This window comes from Rattus norvegicus, chromosome 1 (assembly GCF_036323735.1).
Source record: "Rattus norvegicus strain BN/NHsdMcwi chromosome 1, GRCr8, whole genome shotgun sequence".
NCBI lineage: Eukaryota > Metazoa > Chordata > Mammalia > Rodentia > Muridae > Rattus > Rattus norvegicus.
Genome location: NC_086019.1, coordinates 147,358,469 through 147,380,810, shown reverse-complemented (window position 1 = coordinate 147,380,810; position 22,342 = coordinate 147,358,469). Strand labels below are relative to the sequence as shown.

The window sequence follows — 22,342 nt, the reverse complement described above, 5'->3', positions numbered from 1 at the left end:
AATCATGAAAGGGGTTTGTTTGGCCATACCCAGGGTAGCTGCCTCTCAGATCAGAGCATCTCTCTGGTGTCTAAGGACTTGCTTTTAGCCTGGTAGAGAAGAAATGGGTGTCATGAAGTGTTGCCTTCACTCTCCTGTCATTCTGTGCTTGGTGATGGGGTTGATCCGTGTGTGGTGACATGTCATTATCTTTGGCAGTGACAACTGAGTGTCCTGACCAGAGTCCTGAGCTGCAGCCTTGGAGCCCTGGCCATGACAGAAACCATCAAGTACACATTGGCCATGGCAGGAAACTACTGCTCACCTCTTCTGCCACCGTTCACTCCATCACTATCTCAGGGGGAGGTAAGTCTGCCTGTCCCCACCTTGAGTCCTGCAAATGGGTCTACAAAGCCAGGAGCTGAGACAGACAGAACAAATGCTCTATGTTTTGGGTTCATGTCAGAAGACCTGGAGATTTGAGATCTCCATCCACTCAGAGCACTAGGAAAGAGATTGTCAAAGTTCTAAGAGGGGAGGAAGAGTGTTTAAAATGGCAGTTTTTATTGGTGCTCTGAAGGGACCTGTTATTCTTACATCTACATGCTTGGTAATTAAGCTCAGGACATGGGGTAATGGCTATGGACCAGGTGAGCACTGTGTATATCTTGCAAAGCAGATGCTGGAGAAAAGTAATTTCTGTAAGACAATGGGCATAGAAGTGCCGAGAAGATGCTGTTTGCCTGCCTAAGAGGACGGGGTACAGGGAATCTGCTCTGGGCTCCGCTCTGCCGAAGATTCTTGTCTTCTCAGACATCCCCTTTCCTCTCTCTTCAGGAAAGCTCGTCATTAAAGACCGCCATGAGCACATCGTGCTGCGCACGCGGCACATCCTGATTGATGATGGTGGAGAACTGCATGCTGGGAGTGCCCTCTGTCCTTTTGAGGGCAACTTCAGTATTGTGCTGTATGGAAGGTGGGACAGCTTTGCTTAGGGTAAAGCCCTGCTATTGGGTCTGATGGGAAATAGGCTTTTCAAAGAAGAGGGAAGCCAGAAGTCTAGACTTCTCTAAAGGACAGGAACCACCACCGTGTCCCACTAGATCATAATCATGAAGAAGACAGGCATGATAAAGTGCAAAAGCCAGTATCCAAGGGGCTCTTCGTGCTGTCCATGGAGTAACTGCATCACAGAAGTCCCTGACAGGCTCTCAGTAGCTTTCCAGTCATTCTATGATTTGAAGAGACTCTGAAAGAGGTTGATTAGTGCTATCAAGGACAAGTGTGCAATGTTTCACAGGGAGGTGTGAACAAATGTATTTACTCCAGCGAGGGCACCAATAACAGACCTGAGACAATTCTACTCAGGTCTAGCTTGTGGAACCTATACGGTTATTGGGGTTACTTTTAACAACATGGATGATTGAAAGTGACTGCATCACTTAAAAGCAACCACAGCATGGGTGCTGACTCAGGAAAACTTCATCCTTGGCGCTTGTGTGCCAACAGGCAGGCAACGCCACTGGAGAGAGCCTTGTACCTAAGCAACTGTTTAGTGCTTGTACATAACCAATGGAAGGGTCCTTCTGAGACTTCTAACTTCCCGTAGGTTTCTGAGTCTTATGAGCATCCCTCCACACTCCAGGAGAGGACGCTTCCATTCGGAGAAAACAGAAGAACATCAGTAAGACTCAAGAAAGTTCCCTGCTCCTTTCCCTCAGGCCTGTGACCCGCCTTGAAGCAATTGAAAGTTACAAGAAGTGATAGCTAAGAATGTTTGACTGTAGGACGGGAACCCAGTGGAAGGTACCTGTGATTCCACAGCCAACAGGGCAGACAGAAACCAGGGCTGAAGACAGGGGCAGTGAACAGTGTCTGCCAGGCATTTCTGCTGCCCTGTGCACCTGCTGTCACTCTGTATTGGGCTGATGCTTTTCTGAAGACCTAATGTCACCACCCAAAACACAGCTTGGCAGTCTGAGGCCAGTGGGAATCAGGGACCAGTGATGATCCCCTAGGGGCACAGCATCTGACTGAGATGTCTTAGCCAACCCTTTGGAAACTTTCTCTTTACAGAGCCGATGAAAGCATCCCGCCGGACCCTTACTATGGCCTGAAGTACATCGGAGTGGGCAAAGGAGGCACTCTTGAGTTGCATGGGCAGAAAAAGCTTTCCTGGACTTTTCTAAACAAGACCCTTCATCCGGGTGGCATGCAGGAGGGAGGATATTTTTTTGAAAGGAGCTGGGGTCACCGTGGAGTCATTGTTCATGTCATTGACGCCAAATTGGGCACAGTTGTCCATTCTGATCGGTAAGGTTGGCTTTCCTCTACACATGTCCTCACTTGTTCAGGATCTCCCCCAGCCAGGTGACTTCCCCAGGGACTGGCAGGCTGTGTGAATGCTATGGAAGGAAGTTCTGCTCTAGAGAGGCACCTTCTTTTCCAGGCATTTGCACAGCAAAACTGACTTTAATGCAAATGTGTGCAAGTACAACACACACACACACACACACACACATACACACACACACACACACACACCTTTCAGGTGGTGATAACTAGTGATAGAAAACTAGTGATAGAAGTAAAAGGCATAGTGGAATATAGTGGGATAATAAAGAGAGAACTGGCGGGTTCACTTTAGTCAGGTGATCAGGAAAGGCCAGTGTAAAGGAGCAGCCTGTGAGCTGAGAACTGTGTCAGGAAAAACCTCAGCACAAGTGCAAAGGGCCAGAGGAGCCCAAAGCACTGCACTCTTAGATGAGGGAGAGGGGCCCAAAGGTGGACATGCGGGACAGGACGGAGGAGGAGCCGAGGTACAGGTGACAGTAAAGAGGTGGCTTCTATTTTCAGTGAACTGTGAAGCCATCTGAGGTCTTGAAGAAAGGCATGGTCTAATTGAAAAAGCATTCTGGTGACTGGGAAGAAAATGGGAGGTAGCTGGGAGGGGGGAAGTGATGACTGTCAAGTGTTGTTGAAATTATTTAATTCCAATCTAGGGTTTCCACCCTGCCTTTGACCATGTAATTCCTGGATAGAAGACACACATGACCTTTATATTCATAATAAGCCTTAATCCGCATAACAGCTGGGCAGATAGCTACTCTCAACACTATTATGTCGATTTCCCAGCTAGTAATCCCATTATATAATTTGCAGTGTTTCATCTAGGCTGTTCTTAATTCCAATTAACCAACCCACATGGCTGTGTTTTCATGACTCACGTAAACCATGGTGGCTTCCTCCTCTCTTACCTTTCTCTCCCCTCGTGGTTCTCCTCCAACCCCAAAGTCCAGAACCCTAAACCCTGCCTATGTCTCTTCTGCCCAGATTTTGGTTGTCAGCATCTTTATTTACCAATCAGAAATAACTTAGAGGCAGGTGGCCTCTTTTGTCTCTGGGGCAACCAGGTCTTGCAGGCGTGCATTTAGCATTACAACACATAGCAACAGATCTCATCAGTCAAGCTGTAGTGGGCCAGGTGAGAGGTGTAGGTGGAGACGAGGCATCTGCAGGAAGTACTGCTGATAGAAGACTCTAGAGCCACTTGGAAGGCAGAGCAACAGGCCTCCTGCTCCTTCGTGCCTCACATTTATTCTGCGGTCTACCTGGGTTCCGCAGAGCTGGACCTGCCCTGTTTCCTCGGGGCTCTTAAGCTCCCCTCTACAAAAGATCCCTGGAAGGATAAAGCTGGGTGGACCAGTAGAGACAGAACTCTATGGGTACAGCTGCAGAGTCAGGGACCCTCGTAGGGGCAGATACAGGAATCAGTGTCACATAGACCAGCTGCAGTGTGGAGGCCAGTCAGGAGCTAAAATGCTGTCAGTACAGGGGACAGCTAGAACGGGTGTTTAACTGAGGATCGGGAGCTCTGCTTGCTTCACCTCCTTGGCTTAAAGAATGTCAGAGACCTCAAGGATCCCATAGTTGAGAATATGGAGAGAGACTAACAAGCACGGACAAATGCAGGCTATATTCACATGAGAAGTTTATCTGAAGGAGCAAGAATTGGGTTGGCTTTTAAGGGGGCTTTGATGGGGTTGGAATCAGGGGAGAAGGCAAGGCTCCTGAAGGAGGAGTGGATGTGGTATCATGGGTTGTGGGTAAGGGCTGGCTGTGTGGACAGGCTGCGGAGGCCTAGACTTCAGAAGCACACTTGAGCCAGATGGTGTGAATCAGCAGTGGACGATACCTCTCCAATGACCACACTACACTGTGGTACCTTGTCCTTTTCAAATTTTTCCTAGCCAGTCATGCTGGCTTATTTTTTTTTCAAGATTCATTTAGAACAATTTGCTTGTTAACTGCCAAGTCAGATCTCTTCCACTATAACTGTACAAAACCTTTTACGGCCGGAGCAAGGACCAGACCAGTAGACATGGCAACGTGGAAGTGGGAGGTCAGATGGCCTCAACCCTTCAGAAAGAACTACAGGCAGCTAATGAATGCTGAGAGTGGGAGGAAATAGCTTTCCCTAGAGAAAAAAACACACCAATTGGTTACAAATACCAAGTGGTCAGCCCTGAAAACATACATGTGAGTAGCATTATACAGACAAAGCAGGTTGTATTTAGAAATAAATGCACACACGCGTGCGCACACACATACACACACACGCACACGCACACGCATACACACATGTACACACACATGTACATGCACACACTGAACACACTTAATGGAAAAGGTCATAAATTTGAATAAGACCAGGTGGATGACATGGGAGGGGTTGGAGACAGGAGAGGGAAGGGTTGGGGGAAAGTGATATAATTATATTATAATTTCAAAATTAAAACAATTATTAACAAAAGAAAATCCCTTCTGTAGAGTTGCCGCCTTAGAATAGTGATGCTGGAGCAATTGTTTTCCTTTATGGTTTCTTTTTTTAAATATTTATTTATTTATTATATATAAGTACACTGTAGCTGTCTTCAGACACACCAGAAGAGGGCAAAAGATCTCATTACAGATGGTTGTGAGCCACCGTGTGGTTGCTGGGATTTGAACTCAGGACCTCTGGAAAAGAAGTCAGTGTCTTCACCACTGAGCCATCTCTCTAGCTCCTCCTTTATGATTTCTTACTGTCAGGGGATAGTTGTTGGTGTTAAACATCTGTATCTTGTGTAAATTTCCCTTGTAAGAGTGAATTAGCCAGGCATGGAGGTATGCGGCTGACATTCCAGCTACTTGAGAAGCAGAGAAGGGATTACTTGAATCCAGGAGTTCAAGGCCAGCCTGAGCAACACAGTGGGATACATTGCTCCTTCCCCTTTCCCCAAAAAGTAGGAACCCAGTGAGATGGCACACTCCTGTAATTCTAGCCTTTGGGAGGCTGAGGAAGGCTCTCTTTGAGGTCAAGATCAGGCTCTGCTATATTGTGGGCTGTCTCAATCTGTAGCTCCCCCCTCCCACACACACACACAATGTAATAAGGGATGATCATTTCTTACAACATCGTACTTGTAAATGGCCATAATGTGCTATATACTTGTTTAAGATCAAGTCTTACAACATGGTACTTGTAGTCGACCATAATGCATTATATACTTAAAAACTTGTTTAAAATGGTGAGTTTATTAGAGTTCTTATTATACTAAAGTAGAATGGTTTTTTAAAAGAGAAAGAATGAGGAAAAAGCAGAAATGCAGTAGCATTCACAGAGGTTAAAAAGTGTATCGCTACTGCAGTGGGAATCGGACCGACAGTTTGATGACTCTGAAATTCACTTGAGCTGCTCCAGGGTGGGAGACATGACATGAGGCAGCCTCGATGTCATCCCAAGGACTTTGGAAGAGTTGCTTTGGATCAGAGACAGAAATCCCTGCTGCTCTAGGTGTCTAGACTGTCTCCTAATGCCAATCCCTTCCGAAATGCATGAGCAGCAGCCCCAGGAAGACAGGGGACATGTAAGGCCTGAACCCCAACCATGTGACTTATTCTACATCTCAGATCCAAAGCTCTCCACCACTGTAGTTATTTCTGAGGCACCTTCCCCTGTGAATGTTAAATGTGACCAAATCAAATCCCCCTTCTTGAGCATCTCTGTAGGGCAAGACAAACAGCCAAACTCGCTTGCTCTTACAAGAGGCTTCTTTGTTTATACCCCTCGAGGTCTATGGACAATATCTTAGCTGCTCTGTCTCTTTCAGACTGCTGCCAAGATCATCCACATCTTCACTGTCTCTTCTCCTTTTAGGTTTGACACTTACAGATCCAAGAAAGAGAGCGAACGTCTGGTCCAGTATTTAAATGCAGTGCCTGATGGCAGGATTCTTTCTGTCGCAGTGAATGACGAAGGTTCTAGAAACCTGGATGACACAGCCCGGAAAGCAATGACCAAACTGGGCAGCAAGCACTTCCTCCACCTTGGATTTAGGTACTGCCCATCACTTCCATCTCCACTGTACTTAGAAGGACAACACAGGACTCTGCAGGCAAACTGCTCACTCACACCGGACAAACTCAGGCTTTTGCTTCGTTTTCTTTTTGCTTTGTTTTGTTTTTATAGGAAAGCCCACTACTGCAGTGCACAGGTCTCTGTATGAACTTACTTCCTCAGTCACTGACAAGCACTGAGTGTGCCTAGAATGAGCAAGGAAATAAGAGTCCTGATGGACAGCCAAGGTCTGTTTACCCTTTCAAGGTTCATATTGTGCCTTGGGGATTGGCAGACAGTGTTCTAGGGATTATGCAATTATCTCCACCCAGCTAAACACCCAAGGAAAGGGAGCCTTTTAACAGGTTGTAGTGTGCAGCCTCTTGCTTTGGATTGTAACATCACGCCTGTTGTTGGCATGTGCACATTGACAACTGCAGGAAGTCGTTTGGCACACTGCAGTCACATCTTTCGATCCTGTGAGCCAGCTCTCATCTTGGGTGAATTTGCTCTGATCTGTTCCCTAGCTGTTTGAGATTATGTTACCTACTCTTCAGCTCCTCAGATAAGGGCAAGCAAGAGATGCCCAAAGCTTTTTCTAGCCTGCAGAGTAAATTAGCTGGCTGGACAGAGAACCTCTGGGCAAGAAGAGCCACCTCAGGTCCCAGGCCGTATTCTCTGGCTGCTGCTTCTGGAAGGGAAACTGGAGCAGGAAGCTCAAGCGGCCAAATATGACAATAATATCTTGGCATGGCAGGGCCTCCTTTGTCAGTGAACGCCAGACACACTTTCATTTCACCACACTATAAACCAAAAGTCAGTTTATTAATTTATGATGAGAGAGGGACTATGAAGAAAAAAGCTACTGAAGGACCTTGGGAGAAGGTTGTGGTGGCCCAGAGCCCAAAGCCTGACTTGTGATGCCTGCCTTTGAGGCTGTGCTGCACTGCCTCTGAGGTGTGACCACAGGCAAGTGATTCATCCTCTTTGCTTAATTCTCGCATCTGTAAAATAGGGTATCTCAGGATCTATCGCAAAAGAGTGCTGGGAGGGGCATCATGGGATAATATGAGTAACATAGTTGTCACTCTGCCTGGCAGTTAATGACTGTTCTCTCCTTCTAAGAGAGTCATTGGAACAATGGGAACCTCCACATTTCATCCTGGTCACAGCATCAGGAGTTACATAATCACTCCTCCTTTATATGTTTGGGTGATGAGAACTGAGCATCTAAAATCAGTAGATGTCCTGGGACTGGGGTCCCTCATTTATTCTTTCAGGAAATAGTGAGGAGGTTTTGGTGAGATTTACTTGGCTGGGCCTGCTGAGCTTGCATGAATAGGTGGATATGAATGGGACCCATGAGAGGGAGAGAGAGAGAGAGAGAGAGAGAGAGAGAGAGAGAGAGAGAGAGAGAACTAGACTTTTTAGGAAACATTATTATGTAGCCTGTGGAGTTGGGAAGGACCAAGCTGTGATGTACACAGGAGGGATGCATGAGAGACAAGGATGCAAGGTTGACATTGGAGGGTCAATGGCTCTGTGCCAATGAACTTCAGTTTTGTTCAAGGGCAATGGGTAGCCATTGAAAGATTTACGTACAAGTGTGACACAGACTACTCTTTAACCTCAGCTGAACATCGTTCAGCACTGACTTCCTAACACAGGGGGTCCAAGCAAAATGAAAAGCTACTACATCGTGGTGATCTTTTGCTTAGTTGTAGAAGAGCACTTCCTGCATCCTTGGGGGATGGGAGAGTCTTCAAAAAGGGCCCGGTTCTCATAAGAAAGCTACATAGATTTCACTATGCTAAGTTAAACACCACGGAGAACCTTCCCAAGGAAACAGAAGCCATAAGAACCCAAAGAGTTCAACCTGAGGGTTTTTGTGCTAAGTTTGATGAAATGTAGAGAATAATAAGAAAATCTGATGTCTTTCTCCAATAAGCCAACTATCATGACCAGACTTGGGGTTCTTCCCAGAACCCCTCTTCATTCAGCTCTAGAGGTGAGGAAGGAAGGATAGAGAGTCATTTCTGCCATTTCTCAGTTCCTTTCAGTATAGAATGCTCAATATGCCAGGGTGGTATGTTAGGTGGGGCCCTTACCCCAATTGCTCATGTAGCATGCTAGGCAAAAAAATCACTAAATAAAGCAGTACATGCTTCCAGACAGAAAGGCTATGAGACCTTTCCAGACCATAAATAAGCCTTTCTTTCCTTCCCTCCCCATCACCGGGCCAACATGCTTCATCCCATTCTAAGATCCAAGACAGATGGCTAAGTGGCCAGTCCTACTATCCTGTGCCATTTTCCTTGAGCTCACCTCTTTCAGTCAATGGGCATGAATGGAATCACCTCTGTTGGAAACAGTCCAATATTTGCTGCAGGATCTAATTGGGCTTGGCGGGTGGCATGGTTGGTTGAGTTGTTGGCATGTTTGTTTGTGATTCATAGCCATTCTTTGCCAGCATTGAGTAAAACTGTCTCCAGGCAAAAGATGCCCAGGCTAGCTGGCTGCTGAGGAAGCAGGCAGTCTTGTGCTTGCAAAGAGAGGTTCTTGTTTTATGGGGAAGGGATGCCCTTGGGTGGATGGTAAATTCCTCCAGTAGTTAGGGAGACTCAGCTATGAGACTGTGTCTTCACTCTGTGAGCCCTATCGAGTGCCGGCTCTGACATGTGAAAAACCTGACCCTCTGTTGTTTTTTCCAGACACCCTTGGAGCTTCATCACTGTGAAAGGAAATCCCTCCTCTTCAGTTGAAGACCACATTGAATACCATGGTAATGAATGGTTGGTGAAAGTCCCAGTCCCCTCCAGTGTCTCCCTGATGAGAGGCTGTGGGTACTGATGAGTGACTGACTGCTCCCAGAACATACCTGCCCATCTGCAAGGACCCAGCTAAAATCTGGCCACTTCACAATGAGCCAGCAACACAGGTCCAGGCTAGAGGAAAGTAGATCTCTCCCTAGGATTTTGTATATCCAAAGATGTCTTCACTGACAAAGAAAAGCTAAGAGCTGAAAGGTGACCTCCAGAAAAACAGTATGGACTAGAGACCGTAGAAAGTTTGTTTTTGTTTGTTTGTCTTTTTGTTGTTTTTTTAAGGCAAGTAGCCCATATTGGCCTCAAAATCAATATATAGCTGAGGATGACCTTGAACTACTGACCCTCCTCCTACTTCTACCTCCTTAACATTGAGATTACAGGAATATACATACCCCCATTGTATAAACCTATGGCTCTATGCATGCTAGGCAATCACTTTGTCTGAGCTACATCCATGGCCTGTACAGGGTGTTTCTCAGACAGACCATGTGGTTAGGGTATGTACTGCCAGTTCTAAGCCCAGTGGAGAACTGAGATCATGAGAAATAATAGATTTTCTCAACTTTCCATTTGTCAGAAGGGTATAATAGAACTTTCAAAACTGAAACACAGAAGAAAAAAATATGGATGTAAACCTCTTTCTAAGTGACAAGAGTAGTTTGATAATGGGAAAAATATTTTTTAATGAAATGGTTCGAGATCTTTGAGTTTAAAAAAATCCACTGTGAATTGGACTTGATAGTGCACATCTGAAATCCCTACAATTGGGAGGTGGAAGCAAGGTTATCCTTGGCTTCATAATTCAAAGGCTAGCCGGGGCTACCTGAGATTCAATCTCAAAACAAAACTGAAAATAAAACACTAAAACCAAACCAAATCAAAACAAAGAGCTACAGGGGTTGGGGTTTCCTTTCTGTTAAAGTCAACATCATCATGGAATTGAGGGTCTGTTGACTTGCTCACACATCTGGTCCTTTTGACAGGTCACAAAGGCTCGGCTGCTGCCCGGGTTTTCAAACTGTTCCAGACAGAGCATGGCGAACACTTCAATGTTTCTTCATCCAGCGAATGGGTTCAAGGTGAGGTGTTTCAGACAGACTGCTAAAGCCAAGCATCGATCAGCAGCACAGGTCGAGGACTTCTTCTACTAGTAGGGACACTTTACTAGGCATCAACTGAGAAATTAGCAGCTGATGCTGTCTTTCATTAATCAAGACACCTTTGCAAATTCTTAGCGAGCTCTCACCTGTGGTTAAGATTTGCATTGCACCTCCACAGGGATTTGTGGCGGTTTTTTTGTTGTTGTTTTGTTTTGTTTTAATATGCCAGGTCATGGTATTGGCCAGGAAATGCAGGCAGAGGCTGGGATACCAGCTGGTCTTCAAGCAGCTATTTCAGGCTTGCAAAAAGCAAGCCATGGTAGTGGTGGGAATTGGGGGCAGGCTTACGAATGGGCTTTTATTTCTCTCCATCCTGCTCATTTCTCTTGTAAGAACAAGAAGCCCATATTGCCTTTATAAAAGGAAACAGTCATCAGGAGACAAGTCAAAAGGAAACAAGGTCCTGTCTGATCATGTCTCTGCTTTCTGCCTAGATGTGGAATGGACAGAGTGGTTTAACCATGATAAGGTGCCTCAGAGCAAAGGTGGGGAGAAAATCTCAGATCTGCGAGCAGCTTATCCAGGAAAAATCTGCAATCGACCCATTGATATACAGGTACCAACCTCACAACAGTCAGGGAGTCTGCTGGTTGAACCCAACAGCTGACTGAAACAGACACAGACACACAGCCTTTGAAGAAGGCTCTGTAGATCAGAACTTTTCTTTTTTTCTTTTCTTTTTCATGTTTTTCCACTAATTATTTATTCACTTTACATCTTGATATCAGCACCCTCCTTCTCAGTTTCCCCTCACAGAGCCCATCCTCCCAAATCCCCTCCCTTTCTTCTCTGATAAAGTGGGTACCAACCCACTCTGGCACAGTAAGTCACTACAGAACTAAGTGATCATCTCACTGAGGCCAGACAAGGCAATCCAGTTACAGGAACAGGATCTACAGGCAGGCAACAGAGTTAGGGATAGCCCTGTCTCTAGTTGTTGGGTGACCTACATGAAGATGAAGCTGCACATATGTTACGTATTTGTTGGGGAAGCTAGGTTGGGCCCATGTATGCTCTTTGATTGATGGTTCATTCTCTGGGAGACTCCAAGAACCCAAATTAGTTGAATCTGTTGGTCTTCATGTGGAGTCCCTATCCCCTCCAGGTCCCTCAACCTTTCTCCCAACTCATCCACAAGAGTCCCCAAGCTCCATCTAATGTTTGACTGTGGGTCTCTGTCTGTTTCAGTCAGCCTCTCAAAGGACAGTATGCTAGGGTCCTGTTTGCAAGCATAACATAGAATCATTAATAATGTCAGGGATTGGTTCTTGCCTATAGAATGGGTCTCGAGTTGTGCAGTCATTGGTTGGCCGTCCTCTCGGTCTCTGCTCCATCTTTGTCCCTGCACTTCTTCTAGGTAGGACAAACTTGTGGAGGGAAAAGGACACCAACTCATCCCTAGCTTTTCTTGTCACCTGGGTGGAATTACTCTCTGTCCCCTCCTCTGAAGCAGGTTAGCCAAGTTGTACTATTCCCACCTGAGAGACAGAAGTGAAGGTTCCTTATCTGTCTGAAGCCTAGACTCCAGCTCCTGTCTGAGTTCCTTCTCCCTCTTGTCACCCTGCTTTTTCAGCCATGGCTGCAGGATCCTGCTTGGTCCACCAAACTCACTTCTGGTGAGTTGTACAAGGCTGACTGAAGTCATTAAAAGAGAAAGCAGTGTACTTAAGCAGTTCCCTTGAAATCATTGCTGGATTTCTTTTGTGTCCTGTAACAAATATCCAACTCTAATAGGTAATGAGTGGTGGCCCTGTTGTCAGTGTGACAGGGCTCCCACTGAAGATGAAGCTGGCTTTATAGGGCTCTGAGGTCAGAGCTTGACAGTTGATGAACTTGAGTTTGGTGATGACTCCTGTGGGGTTTGGTAGATACCAAAGGGATGGGCTTACAACCTGATCTCAACTGTAACAGAGACCATGGAAATCATGGCTGTGAGAGTGACTTGAAAAGAGCTGGATTTTGATTGATTTTTAGTATGCATTTCCCTTCAGGCCAAAGATGAAGCTGGCTCTGTTAGTCGATCAGTGAGATTCTAGATAACCTTTCCTAAAAAGTCTAGTTCTCTCTCTCTCTCTCTCTCTCTCTCTCTCTCTCTCTCTCTCTCTCTCATTGGTGATACTTCCCTCTTCTCCAAGCCTGTTTCCTTGACGCCATGGTTTCTGTGCCAAAGATGGGCACAGTGCTTTTCTAAATTGCATGTCTTTGAATGACAGCCACAGTCCGCAGAGGGACACACCCTGGCTTTGGGATGAGTCCCAGTTGGCAAGAGCCACCGTCCTTTGAGCCTGTTCCTAAATTCTATCCCGCCCTTGTGCTTCTTGCCTGGCATCCCTGGTCAGTTGCAACCTCACTTTCAAGGATGCATTGGGGGTGGATGGGTAGTGGGGATGGGAAACCGGACATTTGAACCAAGGCCATGAGGCTGAGCCTGCCTGAAAACTAGAATGGGGGCTTTGAAGCTAAATGAACTTGGGCTTCAGTTTTCACTCCACCACTTACTGGCCTTGTGGTGTTTGGCAAGTTACTCATCCTCTCTGAAGGCCATTTTTCTTATCTCTAGAACCAACTACCACAACATAGTTTCACTATGAGGATGTAATGAATAAACACAAGCATTTAGGTCTTTCACTGAGAGAGTTGATCCCAACTTTCCTACCTGTTAGAATTACCTGGGAAATTTTTAAAGTCCAGATGCCTAGGCCACAGCCTAAATACACCAGATCTGAGCTACCCTTAGATTTGAGGGTAGTGTTTGGTTGGAACCACTGCCCAAACCTTGCACAAACTGATAAACCCCATCTGCTCTCCTTTCCTCAACCCCACCCACATGGAGAAAACTCTTTGCTAACGTGTCATCATGTTTCTCTACCATCCATCCATGTAAACTCTTCCATGTTTCCAGCAACCTACCTGAGAGTGCCCATCCAGGGGCTCAGGTTTTGAGCTTAATGGGCACAATCTAAGCTCCTATTGGACACATCATCCCTCCTCACCTAAGCTCTATGAAACCCTTGCTTTAAACACAATGCTCAACTTCACTGACCTGCTCCTTTGAGATCAGTGAACCCACTGGAGAGCTACCTCCCAATAAATCTGCTTTTATATTCTTGTTTGGGCCGAACTGGCTTATTCTGTCAGTAAAGAAACCTTTTAGGTAGAGCCTGGGCACAGAGACTTTTGAGATTCCTGGTGGGAAAAGAAGCCCATTTGGGCACCTCTGGATTATATAGGGTAAATCCCTGGTAAATAAATGCCAGCTCCTTTCATAGACTGATGGTGGTAAGATGGTCATAAGAAGAGACATATCAGGGTCCTAAGAGAGACTGTGTATTGTGGATGCTCTGTAAATATGTACACAATGATGAGCAATAAGGAGGACTCAGAACTTCTGCTAGATCACAAACCTTCTAACTGATTCTTTCCCAGAAATCAGGCCTCACCACCTCCACTCTGAGACTTAACATGTCTTCCTTATAACAAAACTCACAAAGATAATTGGGATAATAGTCCTGGGCTGTTGTAAAGAGTTTCACAGTGGGGACAATTTTAGGCTTGTAAATATAAGTTGTGGACATTAATCTGCACTCTCCCTCTTCATAAAAAAAATCCTTGCTCTGTAATTTCCATTCCATTCTCAGGCCACAACAATGGATGGAGTTGCCCTCAGCACTGAGGTTGTCTACAAAAATGGCCAAGATTACAGGTTTGCTTGCTACACCCGGGGCAGAGCCTGCCGCAACTATCGAGTGAGATTCTTATGCGGAAAACCTGGTAAGCAAGCAGATCCTGGCACCATATTGGGTTAGAAATGCAACTGAGCTCTGATCCCTGACCTGGCTTCAATGCAGTGTGAAATGGGATGGCTGGGTCAGCCGTGTTGAGTATCAAAGTGTCATAATCACCCCCACTGAGTGCAGAAGCAGCCAGACTAGTCCTGGCCATCGAAGCAGATAGCAAATCTCTGGCCTGTCAGTAAGCCTTTCTAGAAGGGTGGGCATGGTCCAAGAATGCAGTGTGCTGATGGACAGGGCTGACACAGACTCTCTGCTTCTTCTGGTGCTGTTGTTTGAAACCCAGTTCCCCAGGCAATGCTCATTAGAAAGGACTGGAAATGGCTGGTTTGTTCTGGAATCAGCATCTCCAGAAAGCACTCATTAGGGATGGACTTGGGGGGAGGGCTTACGGCTACTGGAAATAACAGTGGAGAGGGACTATATTTGTTTTACATCTTGGGCAAAGAGGGTGTGGTGAGGCAGCACACTGAACACCAACTTAGAAGTCAGTGGAAAATTCCTCTGCCCAGAGCTAATGAATGGGTCTTTTTTGGTTGGGTTTTTGTTGACTTCAAAAACCTGTAAGTACTGAGACTGGGATGAGAGAGAGCCTGGTGATTTGGGTTTTGGAAGGGCACACCTGGCATTTACCGATTTCCAGAAGGGAGGGGAAGAGGTGGGCAGCCACATGTTTGCTGAAGGCAAAGGGCTGTATCTCAGTCCTTCCTGTTTTGGGTTACAGTGAGGCCAAAGCTCACGGTTAGCATCGACACCAACGTAAACAGCACAATCCTGAGTCTGGTGGACAATGTGCGGTCCTGGAGGCCTGGAGACACCCTGGTCGTCGCCAGCACTGACTACTCGATGTACCAGGCAGAAGAGTTCCAGGTGCTCCCCTGCAAAGCATGCACCTCTACACAGGTCAAAGTGGCAGGTAAGTATCTCCTCACTTCAGGCTGCAGGAATCTGAACACTGGTAGACCTTAAGTGAAAGGAGATCAGTATCTGTGAGCTAATCTCAGAGTTCTACAAAACAAAGAAAATGATGAGATCTTCCCTGCAAGCATTGGTTCCTCATTGGTGCATTTAAACATTGTCCAAGCAGGCAGCCTGACATCCGAAATGAATTCACTTAAAAAGGAAGACACATGGGTTTGGAAGCTTCAGTTCATGGTTTGTTAGCCCTGTTGTTTAGGGCAAGAACTAGTGATGGAGGAAGTTGCTTATCTCATGGCATCCAGGAAACAAAGAAAGGAAGATGTTGGAGTCTCAGCATCCTCCTCAAAGATTTTTCCAGTGATCTAACTTCTTCCCACTAGACCCTGCCCCTAATAGCATCACGGCAAAGCTTTAACTCATGAGCCTTGGGGGACACAATCATAGCACAAGGCTTAAGCCTTTCTAGGCTGAGCCTAGCTCCAGTCTAGAAGTTGGGCTTAGATTGGCTCCATACTATTCTCAGTCTTCCCCAGACACATTCTTCTCATGACAGAGGTGGGAAATTCCTATAGAGGGGGGTAGAGAGAATGGAGGATTTCTAAGGTCTGAGCTTAGAACTAGCTCATGATGGGCATACTAGCTTATATCTAGATCTAGAATTCTAGAACTTGGGATACCAGAAAGGGAAAATAGCTGTGAGTTCGAGACCAGCCTGAGATACATAGTCATAGTGAGTATTAGGCAAACCTAGGCTTCAGGATAACGTCTTACTTCAAAACAAAAGAAAACAAAATGAACTCAGAGAAAAATAAACAAAACAGTCACAGTTTGCTGGCCAAAACACAGGTCAATATAGAGTGCATCCCACAGTGCAGGTCAATATGAACTGTCAGAAAAGCCTATTTTTCTCACTGAGATTGAGAGGACAGAATGAACATTTGTTTGAAAATAAGAAAGTCCTGTGTCAATGCTTTAAATCTCTTTTTTCTATAGCTTTTGAGTTTTCTATTTTCTTCTCCTTTTACATGCCTTATGTTTTATGTTTTGTGATATTACCAGAATCACAGATCCTTAGAGAATAAAAAAGACTGTCTTAGTCAGTGTTATATTGCTATGAAGAGATACCATAACCACAACTTTTATAAAGGAAATCATTTAATTTGGGTTGGATTGCAGTCTAGAGATTCAGTTCATTATTGTCGTGGTAGGCAGCATGGTGGCATCAGACATGGTACTGGAGAAGTTCCTGAAAGATCTACATCTGGACTGGCAGGTGGCAGGAAGAGAGGAAAACACTGGGCCTGTCTTGGGCATTTAACATCCCAAAGCCCACCCCTAGTGACATACTTCCTCCAAGAAGGCCACACCTCCTATTCCTTCTCAAGTAGTGCCACTACCTAATGACATTAAAAAACATGAGCCTAAGGAGTCATTCCTATTCAAACCACTACAGAGACCTTAGACATAATGTAGGTCAATTGCTCCTGGAAATTACGTATTATGTCTTTGGGTTGTAAGCAACAGAATCCAACTTGACTATCTGAAACAAAGAAGGAATTGATGGGCAGGCCATTCATGTCAGAGAAACAAATTAGATACTGAAGACAAAGCTGCAAAGGACTCGGTGCAGGGCAGCTTTGAGGGCCTGGGCAGCAGGGAGCAGTGGACAGCATCTCTAAGCAGCCCTGTCTCTAGAAGCATGACGAGTCCCTGGGACATCATACTGCACAGCCACTGTCCAGGGAGAGAAGATCTGGCTAGGCTTCTCTGAGAGGTCAGGACTTTTATCAGTAATCCTTAGACTGCCTCGAGTCAATACAAGGGTCATTCTTTAAAACCAGAGTGACCTGCCAGAAGGGAAGGGACTCACTAATGGATATTCAGACTATCACACGCTACTGCAAGACTGTCACGTGCAACTGCCTGGGGAAGTAGCCCAATCTTGATGAGAAGACTGAGCATTGAGATGGCATAGGCAGTATATTTCAAAAATCTAGTGTTTTAAAAATAAACCTTGAGAAACTAAAACTCAACACAATCTCTTTCGGCTGATTAGGACATACTTGAGGAAGAATTTGAGAAGCCTCATCTCAATGAAGTGAGAAGCAGTTATAGAGGTCCACCTCCTGAATTTGTTCTTGGAGGAAATGGCCCTGTGTGTCAGATGCCTGAGGCAGCACAGCTGGGATCCCAAGGCACCAATTCTCTGATTAGAGTCTGAAAAACATACAGTTTTAGTGAGATGCTAGTTTTGGAATATGGCTAGAAAAAGAAGGAGGAAGCAGTGGGCAGGACAAGTCTAGAAGAGAAGTTTGCAAGGTAAGAGATCCCATCTAAATAATATTTGAACCCCTACATTCTTCAGGATATGCTTGGAGCATCTTATAAGTAAGTCCAGATCAATCTGACACCCAAAGGAAAGAAATGAAGTGGAAAAAAAAGAATAATCTGGAGAATAAAAATCTAAGTAACAAAGCAGAAAAAATAGTTCCGCATGAACGTCAGAGAAACTAATCTATATTCAAGAAAGGGAAGGAGATAGACCTAGAAGATCACCCTTCTCTTAGCCCTGAGCTTGAGGAGTTAGCCTCGTTCATCATCTACAGGACAGGGCATGGCAACATGAACTTGACACTATGCTAAAATGCTCTGGATGGGGGTTATTTGTGGTTTGAATTCTAATGTTAGAAGGAAATGAGATGCTGGGCATAATCTGTAACACATTCTGCAAAAGGCATCTTTGACTTCATCTTGTTTGGCAGAGGCAAAAAAGAGGAATCAAGCAGCTGTGTCCCCATTTGTAGAGATAAGAGCTCACTAACGTAGCCCAGGATAGCCCCAACTCAAAATCCCAAATGCTAGGATCAAAAGCCTGTGCCACCACACCTACTGTGCCGTGCTTACTATTAACATCAGCTACAATTCTTTTTATTCTTCTTATTTATGTATGTGTTTAGTGTTTGTATATATACATATATATATATATATATAGACATATGCATGCTCACACATTGGGGGATGTGCATGTATGTGTGTGGTGGTCAGATTTCATATTGGGAGTCATCCTTTATCATTCTCCTGCTTATTTAAATTTACTGAGGTAGTCTCTCAACTGAACCCAGACCTCACTAATGCAGCTAGTCTGACTAGCTAGCTCATTCCAGGGATCCCTAATTTCTACCTTCTGAGCAAGGGAATTATAGGCAGACTCTTACACCCAAGCAGCATTTGTGTAGGTTCTGGGAACTGAACTCAGAATCTTCACATTTGTGTGACGCTGAGCTATCTCCACAGCCCTACCTACAATAATTTAGCATCTAGCCCTCAGTATGAGAGGGATAGAGGAGCGTCGTTGATTACTAGTGGTTGGACCTTGTATGTTTCAGTTTGCCATTTCTGCCATTTAGGGCCTGCAGGCACTTGGCTTTGTGGAGGAAAAAGCAACCTCTATCATTATTAAGTAACATTTGAGGCTGTGGCAGCCTGCTGTAATCTTCTGGAGATCTGACCGGCTAGGTGTGGTTCAGGTGTGGGAGTCACATCTGTGGATGATGGGTCAGCACCTTCCTCCTCTGGGGATGAGGCGGGTGGAGACAGAAAGAGGGGTGGAACATTTTATCATCTATACACCTCAAGGTGCCATGGCGAGAAGGATGGACAGCCCCAAGGGAAGCTGCATCCCAGCAGGAAGAATGGCATCCACCAAAGAGTCATTACAATAGCAGTAAGACTCCATACACAATAATTAAAAAAGAGGTGTGTAAGGAGCTGGAGCTGGGCAGAGGGAGGAGGGATTCCACTCTGTTGGAGTGGGCATGGTGCTTTCCCTGAGGTTCACGATTAAGTGGGAAGCTGGGAGAAGATGACAAAGTGGCTAGGAAAGAAGTATTGCTAGAAAGGAAGGCATATGGGCACATCACCTGATCAGGGGTGAACCAGCCATGAGGAGGACAAGTGGACTATAGGGGAGACCATGAGAGCTCCTAGGATCACAGATGGCAGAGGAGGCCGCAGGACAACCAGGGCCTTTACTTGAGTACACAGGAAGCTAATGAACTCCATGAGTCTGTTGGGTGCTCCTAACAAGGAAGGATTTTCCATGTTTGCATCTGCAGGAGAATACTTAGGTCATCATCGCAGTGCATGGTAGACAAATTCCTGGGATGTCAGTTGCCCCTCTGGCAGATCATTTGAGCTCAAGTCACTCCTTATGCCTTCAGGCAGCATGCAGCTATACAGGATGACTTCCACCACTGGCCTGAATGGATGTAGGAGGATTTCCCCTAGGTTTGGGCTAAACCTTGGGTATACCCTAAGATTGAGAGATCTCACTTTGAGAAGATCCTGACAGGGCAGCTGTGAATGCCAAAGTAACCCTGAGGTAGAAGGACCCATGAGATGCCAGGCTCACACAGCAGAGATTTGGAGATTCATGCCTGACAGAATGTTAGCAACCCAACCAACTACCTCATGAATGTGCCCAGGCTGGACCAAGAATGTCAGGGTGCTTCTTGGGGGCCAAGTTCCAAAGGATGAATGTATGAAGGGAGACAATGTTAGACTTCTTTCATGATACCTTCAAGTCCCTTATGTTACCATTGAAGGATTCTGCTCTAGCCCCACACCCAGCCTCCAACTGCCTACTGGGTCCCCATGGAAAGAGTTGTGAGTAGTGTCACAAAAGTGCCAGCCGAGGATGATTGTACAAGCACAGCTGTCTGTTCACCAGTCTGTCCTGAGGGACACCCACTGCTCCTCTTCCCAAAGGCCACACTCTGCTTTCTGTTCCCCCACTAACGCAGCGTGAGGACTCCTCCTATCCACCCCATTCTGTTCATGAATTCTTCTCCTACCTGTTGACTTCTGTCAGAGTCAGCTCCTCAGTCTGGCTACAGAGAGGGGTACATTCTTCTTTGATCCTCCTTTCCTATTTCCAGTCAAGAACCCTCTCTACATTTTAAGGTTTTGTTGATGATAGGAGTGACAATGTGCTGAAAATGTATGGCCCACCTAAAAACTTTTTTCCCAAGTTTTGCCAGCCTCAGTGTGATTTCCAGCACCTCTTGATATGGCCATGACACTTGAAATTTCCCCTTCGGTTATCTTGCCATCCTCTATCTTTGTCACTGTCTCACCTTGCCTTGCAAATACCTCCACCCTTTAACTCCTATGACCACTCTTAGAATGAGCACCATGATAGTTCCAGTACTGTGCAGGCCTACCTGTCCCATTTTCGTGAGGCCCTCAATATCTGAGAGTTCCTGTTTTACATATGAAGCAGATGGAGAAACTGAGGTTGTAGAAATCAAATACCTAAGTCCATGATTTCCAAAGTGGTAGCCACCAGCCACATGTAGCTGCTTTAATTTAATTGAAGTGAAATAAAATTTCATCCTGTTCCTCACAGTAGAAAGATTTTAAGTGTTTGAAAGACACATGAACTTAGTGGCTACCATGCAGAACAGCATGGAATCTGTTGTCACAGGATGTCCTGGTGGGTGGTGCTAGTGTAGACTAAGCAAGCTAGTATCTTTCAAATCCCCAGCTCTCTAGCTGCAAACCTATATATGCTGTGTCGTCTTCCATAAACATACATAATCTTAGCATCTCCATCTGAAATGGCCATAGGAGTCCTAGGCAATTCTTGTCCCTCTGGACTAGTCCTTGCCCCTGATTATATGAGGAGAAGAACAATCCAGTCTTCGCCTTCTTCTGACACCCTGGGTTCTAATCTATAAGTACCTGGTGTGTCTGTCTCCCAGAGAAGGTGTTTGTGGTTTATTCTTCTCTTGTTCTCAGGGTGTCTGGTTCTCTGCTTGGATAAACCCAGAAAATACCAACATTTAGAGTCTCCCTATGCCCCAAGTCCCCTCCCCCTTTCCTAGTAGGCCTAAGTCATTTGAGACAGTTCTGGCCTGATCAGCCTACACATGAGTGCTGTGAAAAGGCAGGGAGTTGGGGTGGGGAGAGATGGAGACTTGTGGGAGAACCTCGCATGCAGGGAGGGATGGAAGAAATCAGGCATACCACTTCCCTGGGATTGCGGTTGGGAGTGGCCTGTGAAAGGGACAAGGAGAGATAACTGCTCGCACTGTGGACAGAAACAATGTTGTAAAGGTTCTGATAAGGCGTCTTGGAGCAGGGGAGGTGGCTGTGACCACAAAATTCCTGCAGTTCTCAGTAGAACCTGCATTTCCTTAATCCATGGGAATCTGATACACACAAGCCTTCCATCTACCTGAAGTCACTCGAACCCTGCTTCCCCTGTGAAACCAGCTGTCCATTAGTTTCTGTCACTGGTGAAACTCTGGAGACAAAAGCCCTGACAGCTGCAAGTGTCATTTCTGTCCCTCTGGCCTCCAACCAACTGCCCAGGGCTGTTTAAGCACATTTCTATGAATTAACTAACTTGTTGATCTAGCTACCTTTTGGGACATGAGCTATTTTTAATCTCTGTTTCATAGACGAAGGGCCCAAGGTTTAAGAAGTTTTAACGATAGGCTCCAGAACTCTACTGCAAACTGAGTCACACAGTCTGGCTCAGAGCCATGTGGAAAATGGCTCTCTTCTTAGAGGCAACAAGGTGGATGGGAACTCTGGTGTAGCAAAGGCCCTCAGGTGGTAATGCCAGCTAGCCTGAAAGGAGCTGAAGAAGATGTCTAGGAGAGAAAGAGATGAGCCCACCAGGAGCCAGGGTGTCTATCCACCTTAGACCATTAGAGAATGGCATCAGGACTGGTGTAACTGAGTCAGTTCTTCATAGTGCCATCTGTTCCCAAAACAAGTCTAGCCTTCTGGGGACATTTGGAAAGCCAACTCTATGCTGTACCACTCAGCATACCCAAAAGAATGCTTATCACTTGCCTTGGGCAGTAGCAGTCAATTCTCCCTCTCTATCCCAGATACAACCCCAAGCTGTCTTGCTTGGTTGAGAAATCCTTTGAGAGTTTCTCTGGGCATTGTCAGTAACATTGTCCTTTGGAGTTTCCATTAAGAAAGATTAGTTCTGGATCTAGCCTGACTGGAGGCCTGGGATGCCCAAGACTGGGATCCCGGATGCTCTTGGGGACGGATTATCCAGCTTTATAAAATGACCCAGTTCTCTGCATATTGAACTGGCGTGGCTTAGGAGAATAGATGTTCTCCATGACAAAGAAAAGGGCGAAGGAAGATACATTCAGACAGAAGTAGACATATAAAAGGCTCTCTGACAAGATGCGTGTGAGGACTCTGCAGGATCTGCAGACAACAATGCAGGCACAGAAGGACGGAGATCAGTCAAAT

General features: G+C 45.7%; 1 protein-coding gene across 3 annotated transcripts in view; it reads left to right on the top strand.

Moving 5' to 3' along the window:
* The window catches only part of Cemip (cell migration inducing hyaluronidase 1), a 155,501-nt gene that overhangs the window by 90,742 nt on the left and 42,417 nt on the right, over positions 1–22,342 (top strand). For all 3 annotated transcript variants that reach the window (XM_063262728.1, XM_063262727.1, NM_001427855.1), the window contains 9 exons: positions 199–345; positions 817–955; positions 2,056–2,292; positions 6,179–6,358; positions 9,070–9,140; positions 10,170–10,265; positions 10,781–10,902; positions 13,985–14,117; positions 14,862–15,053. In XM_063262728.1, the coding sequence (XP_063118798.1) occupies positions 199–345; positions 817–955; positions 2,056–2,292; positions 6,179–6,358; positions 9,070–9,140; positions 10,170–10,265; positions 10,781–10,902; positions 13,985–14,117; positions 14,862–15,053 (1,317 nt within the window). The remainder of the gene's footprint in view (positions 1–198; positions 346–816; positions 956–2,055; positions 2,293–6,178; positions 6,359–9,069; positions 9,141–10,169; positions 10,266–10,780; positions 10,903–13,984; positions 14,118–14,861; positions 15,054–22,342) is intronic.